Genomic DNA, 20,724 nt, shown 5'->3' with positions numbered 1-20,724 from the left:
CCTTTTGTGTAACAGCCATCCAGTGTAACCTTGATATGTGCATTTCGGCCTTTGTCTTGCTATAGTGTACACATGCAAAAAAAAAAATACAATCAGGTTAAAACACCAATGAAGCTGACTCAAAAATATTAACAAATGCCCTGCCACATTTCATATAAAACCTCCTTATTCAATTATTAAAAGTGGAACACAAAACAGGTTAACAGCAACAAAAACGAGCAGACTGCGAAAGGGAAAAGAACACATGTCGCTGACGGTGTGACCTTAAGTGGATGTCGAATGCGAGCAGCTTCATCCGTTCAATGCTTGCTGCCCCTTCCTTCATTTTCACAACCATGAAAAGCATGCGCGGAGCCAAAAGGGCTCGAGTTGGTGTGGGTGCAACAGGAGTGGGGAACCTTTTTCCTACCAGGGGCCGTTTCGAGGAAAAACATTTCAACGTTTTTTACCATTGTATATTATTAGTAGTTGTGCGTGACATGATTTAGATATATATACTGCGGATCTGTCTCTACCATTGTATCGGTCTGTCGTGGTGAAGAAGGAGCTGAGCCAAAGGGCGAAGCTCTCAATTTACCGGTCGATCTACGTCCCAACCCTCACCTATGGTCACGAGCTATGGGTCGTGACCGAAAGAACGAGATCCCGGATGCAAGCGGCTGAAATGAGTTTTCTTCGCAGGGTGTCCGGGCTCTCCCTTAGAGATAAGGTGAGAAGCTCGGTCATCCGGGAGGGGCTCAGAGTCGAGCCGCTTCTCCTCCACATCGAGAGGAGCCAGATGAGGTGGCTCGGGCATCTGATTCGGATGCCTCCTGAGCGCCTCCCCGGTGAGGTGTTCCGGTCATGTCCCACCGGGAGGAGACCCCGAGGAAGACCCAGGACACGCTGGAGAGACTATGTCACCCAGCTTGGCTGGGAACGACTCGGGATCCCCCGGGGAGAGCTGGACGAAGTAGCTAGGGAGAGGGAAGTCTGGGCTTCCCTGCTAAAGTTGTTGCCCCCGCGACCCGGCCCCGGATAAGCGGTAGATGATGGATGGATGGATCTGTCTCTACATATATTTTTATACAGTTTCTATGAGGTTTTGCCTGCGTTTAGAATTACACAAGTGGGGGGAGGGGTGCTCTCATGGGCCGTATTGGTTCCCCACACCTGTAGCAGACATCCAAGCTCATCTTCCTGTATGTCTCGCTCATGTGAGGAATCAGATATGAACCCATTCACAGAGAGATTGCCCTACAGCGGCGTTATCGACATGGGGATCTGGCTACACAGCACGGCGTGGAGAAAGTCCATCGCTGTCGTCACTCAGATGAGAGCCTAAAGACGCAGTTTGTTATGTAGGTTTGTTTTCTAAAGGCCATTTGGGAGCGGGAGCGTCCAAGCGTCTTACGTTTGGACGAGGCGGAAACCTGAAGCAACTCTAAAAAAAAGACTACGTTAGCAGCAAATGTTCTTCGACGCGTGTTGCTTTGCGCAAAGCAGACGCATCCCTTAGAGATAATATATTTTCCCCGGCACGATTTAATCCCATTATTTTGTTGGTGCTTCAATAAGCAAAGTGGGTGTTCTCCTGAGGACTGCTGCGGTTAAGTACACGGAGAAAAAAAAAACGGAATCAAAACCGGGTGACAATAACACCGGGAGACATTTTCACAGATGATTGGCAAACAGAAAATGAGTGGCTAGAGAAACGTTTTCAGCAGAAACGTGCACACGAGTGGACTATAACGACATGCTACTTGCTAGAGACGCGAATGACAGCGAAGCGAGGACAAAATTAGACCTTGTCGTGAATAAAACCAAAACTCAAAAAGCTGAGGAGGAAGGGGGGCGGGGGGGACAGAAATCGCAAGAGAGGAGACGTTAAGCCACAAGTCTACTTACAAGAGAAAACTGTCAAGAATCACAATCGATTAATAGGTATTAACACTCGGTATGTTCAAAGGCGTTTCGAAAGAATGGAGCTTGTGGTATCCACTTCAGTTCTTGATGTGGCCACTACGCCTTCTCGCCAGCTTGGACCTGTTGGGGGAAACGCGGTGAACAAAGCAGATCTTTGAGCAACGGCACTTTCATTTGAAAGTCAAAAGTGAGAGAGAGGAAAAAAAAATGTTAAGTGTAACCTTATCGTTCCGGCGAGCAGAGGGTTGAAGGCGTACAGCCAGTCGTTCATGTCTTTCTCATTGTTGGCCTGCAGGAGGATTCCTCGGTGCTTTGTGCACACAGCAAATGTGTTGGGTGTCTAACAGGAAAAGAATATTCTTTTCAAAGGTTTTGTCTTGAAATCGAGGGGGGAAAAAAAAACTTTTGTCATGCAAGGCTCAAAATAAGAGGTTTGCGATTCAAGTTTGGCAGGCAAAATTAGCATTTTGCGGCGCAACAAAATTGAGTCAATAGCAAAATTGAGAATCAACTGCTGAGACGGTCACAAAAAGCTTCGCTGAGCTGAACGCAAACACATCACCCACCACAGGTAGCCGGAGCTCAAGGCAAGCTCGGTGCTTCTGATGCCGCAGCGGCTAGCTAGCGATGAGTAACGACTAGTTCTTTGAGTAACGACTAGTTCTTTGCAAGTCGATCCGAAGCCAGTAATCATGGACTCTGTGGTGATGAATAAACATTTTTTGACAAGTATGGTTCTCACGCAGGGATGCGCAAGAAAAGCCGGACAAGCCATGCTAATTGCGAGGCTAAGCTAATATTGATATGTGATTGGGATACACTGGAATTAAGCGCTTGGGTGACCGAGTACACTTTTCACTGAAGTTTAACTGGAACCGCCTTAAAGCGGCAAAATTAGTGAGTGTCTGGACTCTGGAGAGAAAATTGACTAACCACACAAACTGGAAACTAGACATGAATCATTTAGCATAAATCAGCCAGGAGGAGTGGTACAATACAGTATTGACATACCTGGAAACAACCACCACTGAGCCCCACTAAGCCCCAGCTAGATAAATCGTTCTTTGCCGATGATCAAGAATATATGACCATATGTATAGTTGTATATTATCTGTGTTGCTATGTTTGTGTTCAAATATTGGGTGCTTAAAGGGTTATAAAACTGTGACATTAATCTATTTGTTAGCACGTGCATGGCATTGTGTGTTAGCTTTAAGCTGAACTATGTAATTGTTTTGAATACCCAATGTGTAATTGTCATTGTTTTAATCAGTTTCAAAGTGACTTTCCACTGGTAGTGGCAATAAAGAGCTAGAATTTTCCTTTTTCAATTGTTCCGTGCCAAACAGCTGCTTTTACAGGGCTCGTGTCGATTCTTTTTTATTTTTTTGCTCTAAAGTTAAAAATGGCCGAATGACGGCTTGTGTCGCAAAAAAATATGATCACTAAGAGTGGGCAATAAATGCAAAATATCACATAGCACAACTGATTTTTTTTTTTGGGTGTGTGTGAGGCTCTGTTCATTGTTCATTCATTCATTCATCTTCAGAGCCGCTTGATCCTCACTAGGGTCGCGGGGGGTGCTGGAGCCTATCTCAACTGTCTTCGGGCAGTAGGCGGGGGACACCCTGAACCGGTTGCCAGCCAATCGCAGGGCACACAGAAACAAACAACCATTCGCACTCACACCTAGGGACAATTTAGAGTGTTCAATAAGCCTGCCACTCATGTTTTTGGAATGTGGGAGGAAACCGGAGCACCCGGAGAAAACCCACGCAGGCCCGGGGAGAACATGCAAACTCCACACAGGGAGGCCGGAGCTGGAATCGAACCCGGCACCTCTGCACTGTGAAGCCGACGTGCTAACCACTGGACTACCGGGCCGCCTCTGTTCATTGTAATCTTTCTAATTCTGAATGTAAAACATAAATTATAGATTTGTCAAATACAACTTCTAAACAAAATTCTGAAATGGTGTTTATTGTGTCCCCGGCCAATTTTGAGACATTTGAAAGACAGTTTTAACATTTGTAAGGATTGTTAACTTTTATCTACTTGGGAATAAAATCTGTCTTGTTTTTAGAATAAAATACAATACATCTTTATTGAAACACTTGGGCCTACAATGCAACTACATTTCAATATTTGTCATGATGGTGGTACACATGGAGCGCTATTTTTTTAGATGGCATTTGGTATTAAAATTTTTGAGAACCACCGCTCTAGTGCTTCCTCATGAATGGCATACCTTGAGCATGGCCTGCTGGTCTTCACTGTATTCCACTTGCGCTGTGGAAAGGTTAAGGACCCCCCGCTCCACCGGGTCCTTGTCGCTGTTGTAGATGAAGACGTAAGGCCGCCGCACGACCACAAAGTGCTTCACCCACGAGTTGGAGCGAGGCTCCATGAAGCTTAGGAAACCCTTCTTTGACACGACAGATCTAATTGGGAGGGAAAGTGCAAGTTGAAGTTGTTGGATTTGTCGCATGAGTGATTTGTGAAGCGGCGATGTATCACTTCACATAAAATTTCATATTTAGTCAGGGGCACGCAGCAGCTCTCACCCTGGCCTCATTTCTTCGATATCAGGCACCAAGTTGAGGAATTCGTTCTTCCCCGCACGTGCCAGGTAGGAAGCCTCCAGGGTGGGAACCATGGGGAAGTTTTCATAGTCTGAGCAGGATGGGCTGGACGCACGGGAACAGTTCTCTGGAGTTCTTGGGGAGAAATACACAAGTTTAAAAAAAGGATTAGGAACAGGTCAGCTAACTGAAGACTGAATGACGGATTTACTTCTGTTCTACAGAGCCACAGCGGGAGTCTGAGAGCGAGGGGCAGGTGGAGGAGGGCGTGAGTGTGGCGCTGCTGAAGCTGGTCACCGACAGGTCACGTCCCATGGGGGAGATGTCGGAGAGCTGACAGGAGAGATGGACATTGACGAGGGCGTATACAGCGCGACATCGGTCTTGTGAGACGTGAGTGGGCTCAACCTTGCAGTCGCTGATGCTGTTCACCAACTGGTTGTACTCGCTGTTGAATGTGTGAGTCAGGAGGCGGAGGCACTACAGCGGAACCAAAGTGACACAGCACATGAATAGAGGAACATCTGGTGAATGGCTTGGCAAACTTGAGTGAACCGTGATGAAAAAACAACAACAGTGGAGTGAGGGTCCTTGTGCTGGCAAACGTGGTCCTTGAATTGCTCATATTTCTTATTACGTTTCATAAAGGTAGATTTACTTTCGATGATGTACAGCAGGGGTGTCAAACTCATTTATGTCACGGGCCACATTATAGTTACAGTTTCCCTTGGAGGGCCATTATGACTGAAACTATATAAAGAAGTCAAGAATAATTTTTTAGGTTTTTTTTTCAATTATTGTTTAAGTAACTGTATTGAGGGGTTTGGTAGCAAGAAAATGCTTACAATAAGTCACTGATTTACGACAGCTGAAAATGTGAAATTTTGGTACAGATTTTAGCAAGCATCATGGACGTTGTAATGTTATATTTGCTTGTGCGGGCCACTTAAAATTACGCGTTAGGCCACATTTGGCCCCGGACCTTCAGTTTGACACCCGTGATTTATCCTTTTGGGTAATTGTAAGAATCATCCGGAATCTAACATTCATTGGAATAATGACATTGTATAAAATGAGAAGTATGAAAATACATTCTGCCGTCAAAAAATAAGTCAAGCCTTCTCATAGTACATATCCCATAATGTCTCCTATTTGGGAATTTTGTGTCACCTTTGTGGCCAGCTCCTTCTCGCGGTCAACCAGGCTCTCGATGTCGGCGGAGTCGTAGCCGCTGCTCTCACTGGGCGTGATGGCGCTCTCAAAGGTGGTACTGGAGATTTGCGAGGAGATGGAAGTGGAGGTGGACAAGGTGCCCGAGCTCATGCTTGGAGACAACAACTCGCTGAGCGATTTGCTGGCTGGCGCCGATCCCACGGGAGCCGACTCTCCCAGTTTGTCCCTCAGTAGGAGGAGGTGGCGGGTCTTCTCCACCTGGACGAGTAGAAGAAGAAATGAGCGCGATTCAAAACCCCTCGCGGCATACAGAATTTATTTCCTCAGCTCGCATGTGAATTTGATTTGTACAGTACCTCATGCAGCTGCTCCATTTTCTCCAGCTCCCATTGATGCTCCAGGATGAGACTGTCTCCTCTGGGCCTCCAACCTGCCAGGTTCTCCTCGCCACGCACGTAGGCCACTGATGTGTCCAAAACCTTCCGCCTTCGGCGCTGCATGCCTGCAAAACGTGACCGCAGCTCTCCCGTGAGACGATATACTTTTTACTTCAACATCATCATGTCACAAAGCTCACCTGGACTTCCAGAATCGGACATCTTGCACAAACTCAACTCATAGATTCCGGTAACACGGTTGCTGTGAATAAAAAGAGCAGAGAATTCAAAAGACTGAATGTCAGGTAACCAAGAAGTTTTAGTGGTTCTCAAATGTTGACCATCGAGGTGGAATTTTTTCAAGGACCCTGGATTGCCAATCATACTTTTGGCACTTTACACAATTATTTTTTTTTTTAACAAGTCAAGCTAAATAGCTGCGACATGTTTGACTGAATGCCAACCACCAATTCAATGTAATTAAATGTAATATTTGTCCATCGTTGTTAGCTGACTAGCTCTGCTTCCACTAACAACATGGCTGCAAAATGAGCAGCGGCAGTTTACGAAAGCTAGGTCCGTGTTGCCTAATTAGCGATTTGGTCACCATATTGTATTTATTTGACGATAGGCACCAAACACAGGAAAGAAACAGACAGCACGGGTGGAATCCATTTCACCTTGTAATCTGAACGATAAAAAGGGAGCCCGGTGGAAGGTAATCACAGAGTCAATCGTGCTTAAAGATTTCCAAAGACATGGTGCTATTTCTTGTAAAAATCCTTTTGTCCAGTTCATCTTGTCTCACCTGTACAATTCCACATGAGAAAAGCACACTGAAGTGCTAGAGATGCTACTTGCATGCAGAGACGTCAGATCTTTGTCACACTGTCCATCACAATCACATTAGTGCATTTAATTGCTCCAAAGCTAAAGGTGAAAGGATTCATTGGTTTTGTATGCTTGATTTAATTAGTGTACTAAATTCTATCACGCTCCCTCAGTTATCTCTGGGGATCCCCGGATCCAAGTTCGAGAGCCATTCGATAGTCATAGTAAAGTGACCTGCAGCCTTACCAGTCTGGGGTTTTGGAATACCCACTCCCGAAAAGATTCCTGAGGGAACGGGGAGGTGAGATCTTTGCATCCCGAGAGTAAAAGACCATGCAGATGTCTTTGGTGATAATAGCGGGTTGGATGCAATGGTCAAGCTGCAAGAGGACACGCAGGGCACATTAAAAAAAATAAAACTTGGTAAATATGCAAATGAGAGGAGTGGCAGCAGACCTCCAGATATGCCGAGAGAGTCATGTAGATCTTCTCTCCGTAAGGAGTAACTCGGTTTAACAGGAGGGAGTTGTGCAGGGAGCTGTCCCACACCGCCTCGAAGCGGTAGAAGGTCCTGCGGGAAACCAAAAACAATAAGCACAAATCGTGAGGACAACTGCCCTTCATTTAGTCAGTGCTTTGCAAAAAAAAAAAAAAGTGACGGGGTAAGGTTGCGAACTCTCAAAAATCAAAGTCTAAGGGAGCTACTCAGGGGAGTGTCATATTGGGAGTTGTCACCTACAGAACTTGACATTGACAGAGTGCAGTGAAGTTTAACTCACGCGGTTCTCAAGTCATAACATGATGTAGGAAACGCACTGAGCTGAAAGCTCGACTATAGAACATGACAAAGCAATACAGTGCTACAAAGTGGAGCAAGCTTTCCCAAGTGACTGATTGCACGAGACCTGGGCTGATTCCCCTTTTTGACTTTAACCATAGTTTTAAAAAAGTCCACTAATGCTGGCTGTCAATGGAAATGAGCTCTTCTTTTTTTTTTTTTTTGAGGGGAGCACATCTAAGCAGGGCACAATATGAGTGGCGTTTTTCTTTTTGAAGTTAATCGCCTCCCATTAACTGTTTTTTCCTCATTCTCAGCTAGCAGTTACGCACAGAGGAGGAGGGAGGGAGCAAGACCAGACACGGATACCTTTATGCTCCGATTATTGCATATTTCCCTTTGGAAAAAAAAAGTGGCAGCAGGTACATGTTAGCCCCACAGACAACATAAGTAGCCAGTCGGTCTGTTTTAAAAATAGATCCCCAGTGATAGAACACTATTATTCATTCATTCATCTTCCTAACCGCTTGATCCTCACTAGGGTCGCGGGGGGTGCTGGAGCCTATCCCAGCTGTCTCCGGGCAGTAGGCAGGGGACACCCTGAATCGGTTGCCAGCCAATCGCAGGGCACACATAGATGAACAACCATCCACGCTCACACTCACACCTAGGGACAATTTAGAGTGTTCAATCAGCCTGCCATGCATATTTTTGGAATGTGGGAGGAAACCGGAGCACCCGGAGAAAACCCACGCAGGCCCGGGGAGAACATGCAAACTCCACACAGGGAGGCCGGAGCTGGAATCGAACCCGGTACCTCTGCACTGTGAAGCCGACGTGCTAACCACTGGACTACCGGGCCGCCTAGAACACTATTACTAAGAATTAAAAAAAAATAAACAAAAATTTATGCATTTATTTAAATTTAACATGGTAAACCTTTCTTCTGAAATAAAAGGGCGACAAAGTTTCCCCTTTCGCGGTTTGTGCATTTCTCTGACGCAAGGCAATTTCAATTGGAAACACTCGTCTTCCAAGAAAACGTTTTTCTTTTGATGCATTTGTCTCGATTGGCAGAAGGGGGTGGTGTTGTGCACAGACAGAAATCATCTGACAGCAACTGGTGTAGTTTACTCGCCTTTGCTGAGAAGGCAAAGGCTGCAGATTGAAACTATAGTTTTTATCCCCACAAAGATCCGCGAACAGGCAAGATTTCATAATGCGTCAGGACACGCACATGCACGACTGCCTCACCAGTCTCAAATTAGAAGTGTAAATAATTTGCTCTCTTGGTGCAAGTGTGCTTTGAAGTGAGAATGACAAAAAAATAAAATAAAATGAAAACACAGAAGGTTTGAATTTGCACATGATCACCTATACTTGAGTATACCTTGCGTGGCCAAAAATAAGTCACCGCCAAGGCAAAACAACCTCAATTTGCTGATGAGGATAACGACAAAATCCTGTCATGTGGTTGGGAAAGTCCATATTCATCCTGATAGTAGATTTCGAACAGAAATGAGAGAAACTCTTTGTTGTGCAGGGAGTTTCCATGTGGAAAATAATATCATTAGGAATATATGTGACTTATTATCAGAGTGCCTTATTTGAACTTTGGCCAGGCAGAGTAAATTATAATAGTTTCCCTGTTCAGTGGACGATAATTACAAATAAAGGCAAGATACAATGAAGAACACAGACTATTTACAAACTGAATTTCTATCACTCTATTGGACTACAGAGAAGCATAAAGTTCTTCCGGAGAAGGAACCTTATGTTCTGCAGTCACTAGTACCTATCAATATCCTTATCAATAGACAGCCTGAGCACAATCAAGAGTCCAGCGGCAGCGGGAGGGACGAATGCACAGAAAGGAAAAAAAAAAAAAAGAGAAGCAGAAAGAGTCAAGCAACAATGGAGCAAATTCAATGGCCATGCGGTGATTCTAAAACATACAGCTGGAGACAATGACAATCATACTGTTTTACAATATATTGTGAATACGGAATTACATGATAACATGGTACAAGAGAACAACTTATGAGTATTGTTTTTTTTTTTTTAAATAACAGCTTTCTGTATTGAATTTACCTGTTCGAGTTGTGGGAAGATTTGATGTTCTTGGCAGAGATGATGTTAAGGGACAAAACGGCATCAGCTGCGCCATCGTCCACTTCAGCCTTGTTCCGAATGCGACCTGGTGGGACACAGAATGATCCGGCGGATCAAATTCACCAGTCTCCCAAAACCGATGAGGGATTTCGTACGGGCAGGATGCTACGTTGTATCAAATTAGCAAGTTTTTTTTTAACTTTAAAACACTGACAAGTAGAAACTCTGCATTGGTATTTTTTTTTTTGCTTTTGCATTTGCATTTTCCATTGAAGACGTGTCAATCTCTGACGCACTGCTCACTCACCAACAACCAGCTCTCGAACATCTTTCCAGTGCAGCTCGCTACCCTTTTCGTGGATTAAAGTCACAGTGATCCGCCGCTGGATTCCCTACAGCGTAACATGACAGCAGCTTAGGATCAGCAGCTATTATTCAAAACCTTAATGATTTTTATGACCATTTGAATTAGTGTCAGCTGAAACTGTGCCATGAGACACCGTCGAGTTGAACGGAAATGAAGAAGGAAAATGTATTACCTGGTGCAACAGGTACGTGCCGTGGCAAAGCAGTGCGCCACTGTGATCCACAATAGCTGGAATGTACCTGTGGAGGAACACATTGAGCTCAGACAAGCAGATATTAAACATCAAAAAGGCAGGTAACAGCAAAACTAAAATTGTGAAGTCGGAATACAAATAAGATATTAATGGCAAATATCAAGAGCGCACTTCACTGCTACAGTAAGCTCAACGGTCAACTTTCAGAGGAAACTTTGATTCCCTCGAAATAAAAGGAATCTCACAATGTATTCTTTTTAAAGCATGTCTAATTAACACCATTCGTCTCTGTGTATAAATATAATTTGAACGTGCAGAAACTCACTCTCCTGTGGGCTCCAGCTCGCTGATCTCAAACCAGACGAGCAGGTCGTATTTGCTGACACACTGGCCCAGGTTGGACTTGGTGATTGTGTTCAACTTGGTGGCTGGGACTGATACATACACAAAATGAACATTAGGCCAATATAAAAAAAAAAAAAGGGTAGAATGAAACTATAGTCAGCCTAACAACCTTTTAGGGTTGGGAATGATCGGCTAATGTAAATGTAAAATGCATGTGCTGTCAAAAGAGACACTGGGCCTTTATCTGTAAATCTGACTGTAAATGTCCCCCATTGTGGGACAAATAAAGTATATCTTAATTCATCTTTGGGCCGCCGCACACTGCACGATGCTTACGAACACGACGACGTCCAGAACATGGCAAAAATATGACAAGTGGTCACTCATGAAATCTTGTGGCAGACCCTGCACATTGCGCCAAATACAGTAGAACACATTTTCGACATCCAACCTCATATCGGACTCGCTATGATGAGCTCAATGAAAGATTATTTCACAGTTGACAGGATCCGGATTAGAAACAAGCCGCGAGCTACGCAGTATGCGCTTCCTCGAATTCGCGCGTGCCGTTTCGTACTATCGACAGCAGCTGCTCTGCACCGTGTAAAGGCTTGCATTAATTAAGCTTCGGGATGCAGCAAACGCAATAGACTGGACTGCGGTTGGAACCTGGGGTCATTCGTAAACAACAGGAGTGAGGGAAGGGGACTAAATGGACCTGCAGCAAGGTACATGACGCATCACACCATTGTGCAGAGACTCATCGTGCTATTGCCTGCAGTGACAATCGGAGAAAAGCACAGCGCTAGTCTAATCACCACATACAGACAAAACCTAGTGCCTGCAAAGAAAGCTATTTCACTGCCCGCTGTACCAACCGTGGTGCCTGGGCACAACAAACACGTGGTCGTCAAGCACCGAGAGGAAAGGGAAGTGCGACAGCCGGTCGGCTTCGTCCTCCAGGCTGGCCACAGCGGAGGAGGCCAAGGCATTGGCGTGCTCGGACAGAGTGTCCAGCACTTTGCCGTTCACATAGCCACTCATCAGGTAGCGCAGCAGCTCGATCTTACGAGTATGGTCTGGGGTCGCAATGTATCACGTGAAAAAATAAAATAAAAAATCCAATCGTAGCGAGAGATGAAAGACAATTGGAAGGAAACAAGAAGCATGCTGATAAGACGAACGAAAACAAACGTGAGAGGTTGCGATGCATGATGACGGGGATGTAAAAGCCTTACCAGGTTTCGACAGTGGCATTGGAATAGGATAGTACTTCCTGGATTGTGTCGGAGGACTGTGGGAAGATACGGGGAGGATTTGACACCAATGCAAACACCCTCAAAAAGCACATTTTAGTTGAGTACAACCGATCCAAAAATCATGACTTTACATTACTTCCTTGTGACGCACCTGATGAGGTCCTGGCCATGGAGATGCAGCGGGTGCTGCTGGTAGTGGCCAAACACTTCAAACACGATGGGCTTGGTCTTGATATACTCAATGAAGGACTCGGTCACCTCAACGGAAATCTGGTCAGGAAGAAGAGAGAGAGAGAGAGACGTAGCCGAAAATGGGTGGGACGCTGACTGGTTCAAATGTATACATGAACGCAGTGATACACTTACGTTTTGCACATGATAAAAACCCAGAGGAGCGCCTTTGCCGGTGTTTTTCAAGGGCTCGGTGGAAAAGGCTTCATCGTGACGATGCAGGAAACTTTGGGGGGGAAAATAAAATAAAAGGATATGTCAGTGCATCACTTGCAAAGGACTGCTGGACCGTTCCATCTTTTCATTTACAACCGAGACTTAGTCTTTCAAGACAAGTCAATGGTCCAGGGATAACAATTTGACACATCTGGCAAGTACACATTTAAAAGTTAAAACGGATCGCCTATATGTTAGCATAATCTTATATTGCACATGTTAGATTGATGCTCTGTCTCTGCAGCTATGAGCATCTCCAAATGCAAACAGTCCTCTACGACGGTGCTTCCTCGCGCCAGCGCAACTAGAACTGCTTGCACGCCTTAGACCAAGGGTGTGAGATAGCCAGTGGATAAAGACACTGTGGGTGGTGGTGTTTATTTTATATTAAAAGTGCTATATAAAAAAAAAAGCCTTGATTGATTGTTCCAAAGGGCGGCCTGGTAGCCCAGTGGTTAGCACGTCTGCTTCACAGTGCAGAGGTATTGGGTTCGATTCCAGCTCCGGCCTCCCTGTGTGGAGTTTGCATGTTCTCCCCGGGTCTGCGTGGGTTTTCTCCGGGTGCTCCGGTTTCCTCCCACATTCCAAAAACATGCGTGGCAGGCTGATTGAACACTCTAAATTGTCCCTAGGTGTGAGTGTGAGCGTGAATGGTTGTTCGTCTGTGTGTGCCCTGCGATTGGCTGGCAACCGATTCAGGGTGTCCCCCGCCTACTGCCCGGAGACAGCTGGGATCGGCTCCAGCACCCCTCGCGACCCTAGTGAGGATCAAGCGGTTCGGAAGATGAATGAATGAATGAATGAATGATTGTTCCAATAATATCTCAATGTGATCCTACTGTATGGGTAAACTTCATTCGTCATAAAATTGAGGACTCACTTGAACTGGCAGAAGATATCAGCATATTCTGGTGGGACGCCGGTGGTCTGGAGCACGGTCACGCGGAAGGTGAAGGTGCTGCCTATCTCCAACTGGCCGGGTAGACTGTCACCACAAGGCAGTTTGGTTTCTGCGGTGTTTCCCAGCTTGAGGTCTGAAAGAGGAAGGTTTGAGAGAAGTTTGTGCAAGGGGAGCGGGTAGGGGTGACCCGTCGGAATTTAAATCGGCATCAACGGTGTCACCTTAAAGCAATAAAGTTTAGCCACTGAACAAAGCTCGTGATTCGTAGCGCAGTCGAGTACTCTTGGTTTATCAAAAGCACTTTTGTACACATTCCCAGAATACGCAATCCTCCTTTCCATAGGTCTTGTTTTGCATTCAACAGGACCATCTGTCATGGACTAAAGGCCTGGCAGCCATACATACCCATGTCGTTGATTCTGTTGAGCTCCTCTAAGGGGGTGATGACCTCTGAACTTTGACCCTGGCCCTCCACAATGCGAAGCTCTTCCAAGGACAAACCAGAGTGGGTCATACCAGTGGATGGGAAGTCATTCTGATGGAACGAAAAGAGAAGAGAGGTTAACGTTTAGCAGAAATCGCTATTTCTCCGACTACCATTTTAAGAATAGAAATCCCTTTCAAAACAGTCCAGTCACATCAAGGGTGTTTACAAAGATATTATTTTGACATCTGTAGACTCTCACTCAGCACAGATGTGTCTTCATCGTTTTCATCTGACGCCGGACTTACTTTTTTGAAGTAGTCATCGTCAAAGGATATCTTGGCGGTTCCCGATTGCCTTACTCCGGAGCCGTAGTCTGGGGCCTCCTCATCAGCTAGAGAGACACATGATCCTCTGAGATATTTTTTTTTTTTTTTGCACTTTGTCGACAAATACAAAATGTAATCAAGCGGAAAGCAGCGCAAGTTCCTGTTGCAGGCTTTGTAGAGATTCTCCTTAATTACTCACCAGCTATGGCCTGCACCCCAACACGTAGAAAACCTCGCACGTCTCCTTTCTCTGTTACTATGGCAACACGGTGGACCAGTGGTACGGGGTACAGCAGGTTGCTCAGGTACACAAAAGCCCTACAAGTGGAAATGAAAGAATAAACGTTACGTCTTTCGCAGTGCTGCATGTTCAATGTATTTTATTGAACTAATTGTAATTTTAAGATTTCTTCATGATTACGGTAGCTAGACCGTGACATTTTACACTACTTAGAATGAAAACTATGTTAAAAAAAAAGACCCGGCAAAAAACCTGAGCACCGTTTCACATTGTTATCACAATATGACAGAGGGGTGATATAACAGGGAAGTTTGCAAAAAAAAAAAGTGCTTTATTGTGCCATGTTCCTCTTGCACAGGCTGACATTTTGTTTCTGCGAACATTATTTGCTGTTCTGCTTCCGCGGTGGCCAAAGCTATCTCCACCGCCTCCATTTCGCTCATCTTTCTCCGAGCAGGGACTCTAGAGACCAGTGGCAGAGGAGTGATATCAATCTGGAGTACCCCTGAAGTCACGGTGACACAGACTGTCCGCGCTACTCTGAGATTGGCCCGTTGTGTCATTACACCGCGTCTGTTTTCCCAACCGTGCTACTGCGGTTAATGACGTTGCATCTAAAATGGCATAAACTTTTGAAATGACTGAAAATAAAACCATCGGTTAAGATCTACAACAAGAACACAAACAATGTTAAAACAAACAATAAATAAAACATGAGGACCTTCAGTGAAATAGGATTAAGGAGATTAATCAAACAAAATGACAAACATCATTAACGGGTGGGAGTTAAGACGTTAAGTCATTGTTACCATGGTGACAAGGAATGACACATCAAGGGGGGGGTTTGGGGGGGCTGGAGAGAGAAAAGGATGGGTGGCTTTTCACTTCCAATGAAAAGCAAGTCTTGCACAGCAGGCAAGAGCGGTGTGACTAATCACATTTCATTTTGACCACACAGATTCAAGTTGCGACGGATGGCATCTGAAACGATTTTGCGACAATCGGGTGGTGGCGGAGGCCTCGAGTATGATTCGTAACTTTTTAAAATGTTGGTCTGAAATGGCATACTTTCATTCTATGGCCTTCCCCCCGGCTCCTCCCTTAAACCCGAGCAATATACGACCGAACCAAAGGAGCAAGCTTCCTCGAGTAGTGTTATGCCCACATGTGCGTTGTATGGGAAAGCCACCTCCAGTCACCAACCTTCCCACCAGGATGAACCAGGGGGAGCGGTCATAGAAGGGGTCCTGGCCATCGCTGAAGATATCCGAGCCCTCCTCCGTGCCGGCATCCGAGCTGGTGTCGTCGACAAACGCCTCGTCGTCCATCAAGTCGGACATCTCGCTCTGGCGCTCGTCCGCCAGCTCGGTGATTTCAGAGTCGGTGGTGGAGAAGGTGGGCGAGGGCGTGCGTTCGGTCAGATGCTCGTTTACGCAACCGTGGAAGATGGGGGAGCTGAGAGATGAGTTGTACGGGAACATTGGCACCAAAGCAAAACCAAGTCACAACGAAAGAAACAAATAGCTGATTCGTGAAGGCCATGGACATTTTTAAAAGCTGAATGAAATTTGAATAAACAAATACCATCCACACAATGATTAGATTTGAATATTTGCTACTCCCATTAATTTGAGAATTATTCTGGCACGCAGTGGCACAAATTGACCACTTTAATTGAATGAAGCGATACTAAAACTACTATAACAAAAGAAAGATTTTTTTTTTTTTTTTGCTTTCGGTGAGTAACCCTTATGGCAGGCGTGTCCAAAGTCCGGCCCGCGGGCCAAATCCGGCCCACGGTCGAATTTCATCCGGCCCTCTGCCCCTGTCATAAAATCAGTGCCGTCTGGCCCGCAGGTTGGGCGCAATGGAACACGTGTTGCATTGACTGAGGTCTCGTAGACTGGTGAGTGATGTTTCATAGAGTACTGCTTCCCTCTAGTGGCTAAATGAGTAATAGCATTCATTAAATGAGTAATAGCATTTAGACACTAGAGGGCATCACTCACGAGTTAACAAGACATCACTCCGTGTTTATATTGACTGATATGTCATATTTCAAATGATCCTTGCAGTTGTGGATATGTGTATTGCTTGTTCATTTCCCTGTTGTTCGAGTCAAAGGTTTTGTGACTATTGAAAAGTCATGGTGATACATCTTATGTTTCAAATCAATCAATTTGCACTCAGGAGACTTCTGTTTAAGAAAAAGTCAAGTGAATAAGCAGTTGCATGTGATATACCTGTTTCAAATGAACCAAAAGAAATTCTTAAGATTGTTGAAATTAAAATAAAAATGGAAATGTGAAACAAACTGTCTTACTAAAATTTGTTGAACAATATTGTTGTTCAATGTAAAGAATGTCAGCCAAGGTCAGCCCCCGGACATTTTACCACATAAAATCTGGCCCCCTTGGCAAAAAGTTTGGACACCCCTGCCTTATGGTGTCTGAAAAAGGAGCAAATTGCTGGCATCAGGCCGAAGCCTTCTATTTCTCAATTTGGTCATTTTCATATTTTTTTCCACAAAGCTATACTCCTGGTCAGACCACACATATGTTTTGTTTTTTTTTTAAATTTGTTACAAATTTTAAACCAAGTGTTGAAAATGGCTAACGGCTCTTTTTGACGGTTAACTGTTCATGGTTGAACTGACATGCATGTTTTTGAGGTCTCCCGAAAAGTGATGATTTTGGAGGTAGGAGGATTATGCCCGATGCCAGCGAAATAGAAATTTGCGCACGGCGCTACAGTTTCAATTTTTTTGAACATGAGGTAGCGGTTACATCAACTTGACAAAGTCAAATAAAAGAATAAATGGCGCAAATGAAAAACACAATGACAACGTAAAAATAAAAATAAAGACATAGGTCAAATGAATAAACCATGAGTAATGACATGAAAATACCAAACAGCAAACAAAACAATGCCTCTTTGTGAAGAAAAAAAAATCGATGATGAATTGAAAATTCATACAGTGAGTTTCAGTGAAAATGACAATGGTGAAACAAGGATCTCACTACACATTCAGGGAAACAAAAAAAGGTAGCCCCGTCAAACAAATGAAAACGTTGATAAAAGAAAATGATTGGGACACCTTTAAGATAAAGGGATGCCAAAAGTCGACGGTAAAATAAATGGCCACAAATGCAAAACTCATCTCTTCATTTGAAGTCAACATTTCGGACACAAAGCTAATGAGTGTTGAATATTTAAGGTATGCGGATGTATTTTCCTGCACTTTTACATACCTTCCCACGAGCTTAAACCAATGAAAGCGATCATAGAAGGGGTCATTTCCAGTCAGAGTGCCTTCTCCACAGTCTTCCTGGTGCGTGGAAGAAGCCATTTCACCGGCCCGGTCATACATCTCCCGCATCTGGTCCAGACGCTGCCTGTGTAATGATAAGAAGATAAAGAATCTATATTTCTGAGCTGAACTTACCGAAGCGAGTTCACGGTGTGTGACGGTCTTTACTTGAGTTTCTCGAGGGACCAATAGTGTGTGGCTCCATTCTTCAGGTCTTGGACCTCAACGGCCACCACCGTGCGAGGGAAAGGCCTGGAGTCACGCTCTTTTTCAGGTTCGGGTGGTAAGAGCTCCGGGGGCAGGGGTGAGTACAGGGTGTCTGTCAGTAAAACGAACTGGAACTGGACCTGAAGGAAGAAAGATGGCAAACATAGATATTCAACGCATGTGGTTTTTTTGCAAGAGTGCAATCAGCCACAGCAGCTATACCAGGAGAAGCATCCCGCATCGCGTTGGAAAGTGATTGGCACTGTCACGCTGATATTGTCAGACATGTAATTATTTTGTGTATGTGTAGCCGCTATTGCTGTGCAATCGCATAACTCCCACATGGCAACGGATCCATTTGGCAAGTTTTATTTGAAATGGCCTTGTGAAAAATCCCAGCTACGTAGTCATACCTCTGATTAGCCACTTTGTAATGAACAGAGAGCATTCCTAAAGGTCTCCAGGAAATACACTCATCCAATTAAAGTGGCTATGTCCACAGTCAATCATTTAGCACCTTGAAAACGACGGGCATACCACTCAGACCGGCCTCCGAATGATTAAGTCAAGCATTTGATTTGCAGCAAGTCAAATTTCTCAATCCCGGACGATATAAAACGACTGACTTGCAGGTTATAAATCTGAAATGATCTGATCTATGTAGACTGCGTACGCAGGGAACGAAATGTTGGAGGGCGGTTAGCTACTGTTTTACACAGCGTATTAATTTCCCAAAAGGAGGGTAATGTGGCGTCAAGTCAGTTTCCTTACTTTTTTCTTGAGCTCCACGCTGATGGCATTGGCCTCCTTCAGGTAGACGGCATTCCCCCACAACTGGTCACGGAGCGATGTAAACTGGTGGAACCTCCACTTTCTGAAGGCCCATTGAGCCAGGTTGAACTCGTGCTGAGTCCACGGCACTGCGGGATGCCAGGAGATAATGCATTTCTTAACATGGGTGGGCCAGGAAGTCCAGAGAATACATCTGGTGCAACGTTTTTCTTTGATTGTCATTTCCCACGAGAATCAGTTGTGTCCAGAAAAAGATTCTTTGTGATGCAGTCGGGGATCAGTCTCCCCATCCATGCAAGCGATTTGTAAATTGCTTGTCCTCAATAAGGTCTGGCGTGTGCTGGATGCCAGTGACATTTGGTTGAGAGGCGGGGTACCACCTGGACTGGTCTCGAGTCAAACGCAGGGTACATATACTTTTAGAGACTTTTTCGTTTGAGGGCCACATTCATAAAAAAATGGAGGGACCCCTTTAAAATTTCCTGCAACTTGAATGTATTAAAAAAAGCGCTATATAAATCAGCATGTATTGTATTGTATTGTATTGTATTGTATTGTATTGTATTGTAAACACGCTAAAATGACCTTCGCTGACCTTCGTAATACAGCCTCATTAACACATTTCAAATCCCGCCTCAAAACACATCTGTTTCGACAAGCCTATTCACTCAGACCATAAAGCCATTGTTTTATTTATTTATTTTGTTGTATTTTTTCTTATCTTATTTGATGTAGTTTTTTAACATTGTACTTGTGATTTTAACTGCTTGTTGTAAGGTGTCCTTGAGTTTCTAGAAAGGCGACCACAAATAAAATGTATTATTATTATTATTATTAAAATCAGTGACGCAAGCAGTGAAAATTTGTTTAGTTATCATTTTGGAAAACTGTTACATAACAGCTTTCTGTGAAAGATGAAAAGGCAAATTGTTTTTTTTTAATGGAGAATAGACAAACACAATGTTATCATGCTTGTTGTATGTTGTGAGAGGGAAGAAATTTAAAGTTGTAATTAATATTTCAAAGTTTCATTTTGTTACATGCTTGATTGATCTCTAACGCGTGTTTATATAGCTGGTACACAATGGAGCACAGAGAATCAGGGGTCAGTTTGAGGTGAATGGAGCCAAGGCGCTTGTTAACTGATAAGTTAGGAAGAAAGATTCAACTTCGGGTGGATAGGGAGGCACCTATTTTTTTCATACTCTGGCCCACACCTAAACTTTTTGTTTATTCACTAGCCTTGTGGGCCATGTCAAATGTCATGTTTAGCGTACGCCCCGAATTTGCCAGCGCTTAGGAATCAATGGCCCCGGTACAAACCTTCCTCTTCCTCCTCCTCCTCGAGCTCTTCCTCATCGGGTGTTTCAGCAATGAGAGAACGAGTCTCAACTTGTTTCTGTAGTTCCTGTAGTTTGCTCTCATATACCTGGACAGCCACAGTGAAGAGGGAAAAGCACATAGACAAATTTGGATAAGCTGCACAACCAGTGGAGCGTATATAGCAGTCGTAACTACAGCTAAATGGCATATTGGCGATTATAAAAAAATGTTTTTGTTGTTTGCTTGGGGAACAATGTCTGGAGGAGGAGATGTGAGGTCTTGTAGAAGCACAAGTCTGCTGTAGTCCAATGAGGGGCGCCATCTTCATCATCGTCGTCATCATGAGAGCTACACTGCCTCCAGTCCCGGTGACCTCATCGTCTTTGTTCAGTGTCTTGAGGGAAGACAATGCGGCCCTTTCATTTGTATTTCACCTCCGCCCTGCTGATATCCTACCAACAAATCGCATATTCGAGCGCAGTCCAACATTCGCTAAACACCTTCTTTGAAAAAGAGTCAGACGGTGAAACACTGCCTTGAGAAATCAGCGCAGCGGTGTATTTTTTTTTACATCTTCAATAATAATAATAATTGTCGAAATGATGATGATGGCGATGATGATAGAACACTTGCTATAGAATGAGAAGTGACATAAATTAACTGTGATCTGACTGTGTCTTATCATGTTGCAACTAAATTGGGGGCATGCTTCGCAGTAGCTCTGATCTGACAGTTGAACGGGACAACCAAATACGGCAGCCTGTCATCAACGCCACTCGCCATTTCCTTCATGTGTTTTCCAAGAATTAAGACTTTACATTTTTCTCA

At 44.5% G+C, this 20,724-nt stretch overlaps 1 protein-coding gene across 13 annotated transcripts in view; it reads right to left on the bottom strand.

The window, feature by feature from the left end:
• Nucleotides 1-1,052: 1,052 nt before the first annotated feature.
• kif1b (kinesin family member 1B) overlaps nucleotides 1,053-20,724 on the bottom strand; it is a 58,902-nt gene continuing 39,230 nt past the window's right edge. For 11 of the 13 annotated variants that reach the window (XM_052050457.1, XM_052050483.1, XM_052050476.1 and 8 more), the window contains 27 exons: nucleotides 19,897-20,002; nucleotides 18,553-18,701; nucleotides 17,743-17,921; nucleotides 17,516-17,659; nucleotides 15,468-15,719; nucleotides 14,223-14,341; nucleotides 14,003-14,088; nucleotides 13,676-13,805; nucleotides 13,250-13,403; nucleotides 12,289-12,379; nucleotides 12,074-12,192; nucleotides 11,902-11,957; nucleotides 10,644-10,752; nucleotides 10,298-10,364; nucleotides 10,066-10,150; nucleotides 9,738-9,843; nucleotides 7,325-7,439; nucleotides 7,115-7,248; nucleotides 6,238-6,299; nucleotides 6,017-6,162; nucleotides 5,658-5,918; nucleotides 4,896-4,967; nucleotides 4,699-4,820; nucleotides 4,470-4,622; nucleotides 4,154-4,346; nucleotides 2,127-2,245; nucleotides 1,053-2,025 (listed from right to left, as the gene is read on the bottom strand). In XM_052050457.1, the coding sequence (XP_051906417.1) occupies nucleotides 1,983-2,025; nucleotides 2,127-2,245; nucleotides 4,154-4,346; nucleotides 4,470-4,622; nucleotides 4,699-4,820; nucleotides 4,896-4,967; nucleotides 5,658-5,918; nucleotides 6,017-6,162; nucleotides 6,238-6,299; nucleotides 7,115-7,248; nucleotides 7,325-7,439; nucleotides 9,738-9,843; nucleotides 10,066-10,150; nucleotides 10,298-10,364; nucleotides 10,644-10,752; nucleotides 11,902-11,957; nucleotides 12,074-12,192; nucleotides 12,289-12,379; nucleotides 13,250-13,403; nucleotides 13,676-13,805; nucleotides 14,003-14,088; nucleotides 14,223-14,341; nucleotides 15,468-15,719; nucleotides 17,516-17,659; nucleotides 17,743-17,921; nucleotides 18,553-18,701; nucleotides 19,897-20,002 (3,372 nt within the window). In that variant the 3' untranslated portion in view covers nucleotides 1,053-1,982. The remainder of the gene's footprint in view (nucleotides 2,026-2,126; nucleotides 2,246-4,153; nucleotides 4,347-4,469; nucleotides 4,623-4,698; nucleotides 4,821-4,895; nucleotides 4,968-5,657; nucleotides 5,919-6,016; nucleotides 6,163-6,237; nucleotides 6,300-7,114; nucleotides 7,249-7,324; nucleotides 7,440-9,737; nucleotides 9,844-10,065; nucleotides 10,151-10,297; nucleotides 10,365-10,643; nucleotides 10,753-11,901; nucleotides 11,958-12,073; nucleotides 12,193-12,288; nucleotides 12,380-13,249; nucleotides 13,404-13,675; nucleotides 13,806-14,002; nucleotides 14,089-14,222; nucleotides 14,342-15,467; nucleotides 15,720-17,515; nucleotides 17,660-17,742; nucleotides 17,922-18,552; nucleotides 18,702-19,896; nucleotides 20,003-20,724) is intronic. The other 2 variants (XM_052050552.1, XM_052050561.1) reach the window with 1 other exon arrangement.

The sequence above is a fragment of the Hippocampus zosterae genome, chromosome 2, assembly GCF_025434085.1.
Source record: "Hippocampus zosterae strain Florida chromosome 2, ASM2543408v3, whole genome shotgun sequence".
Taxonomy (NCBI): domain Eukaryota; kingdom Metazoa; phylum Chordata; class Actinopteri; order Syngnathiformes; family Syngnathidae; genus Hippocampus; species Hippocampus zosterae.
The sequence above is the reverse complement of the archived record's forward strand: the minus strand, read 5'-3'. Positions and strand labels throughout refer to the sequence as shown.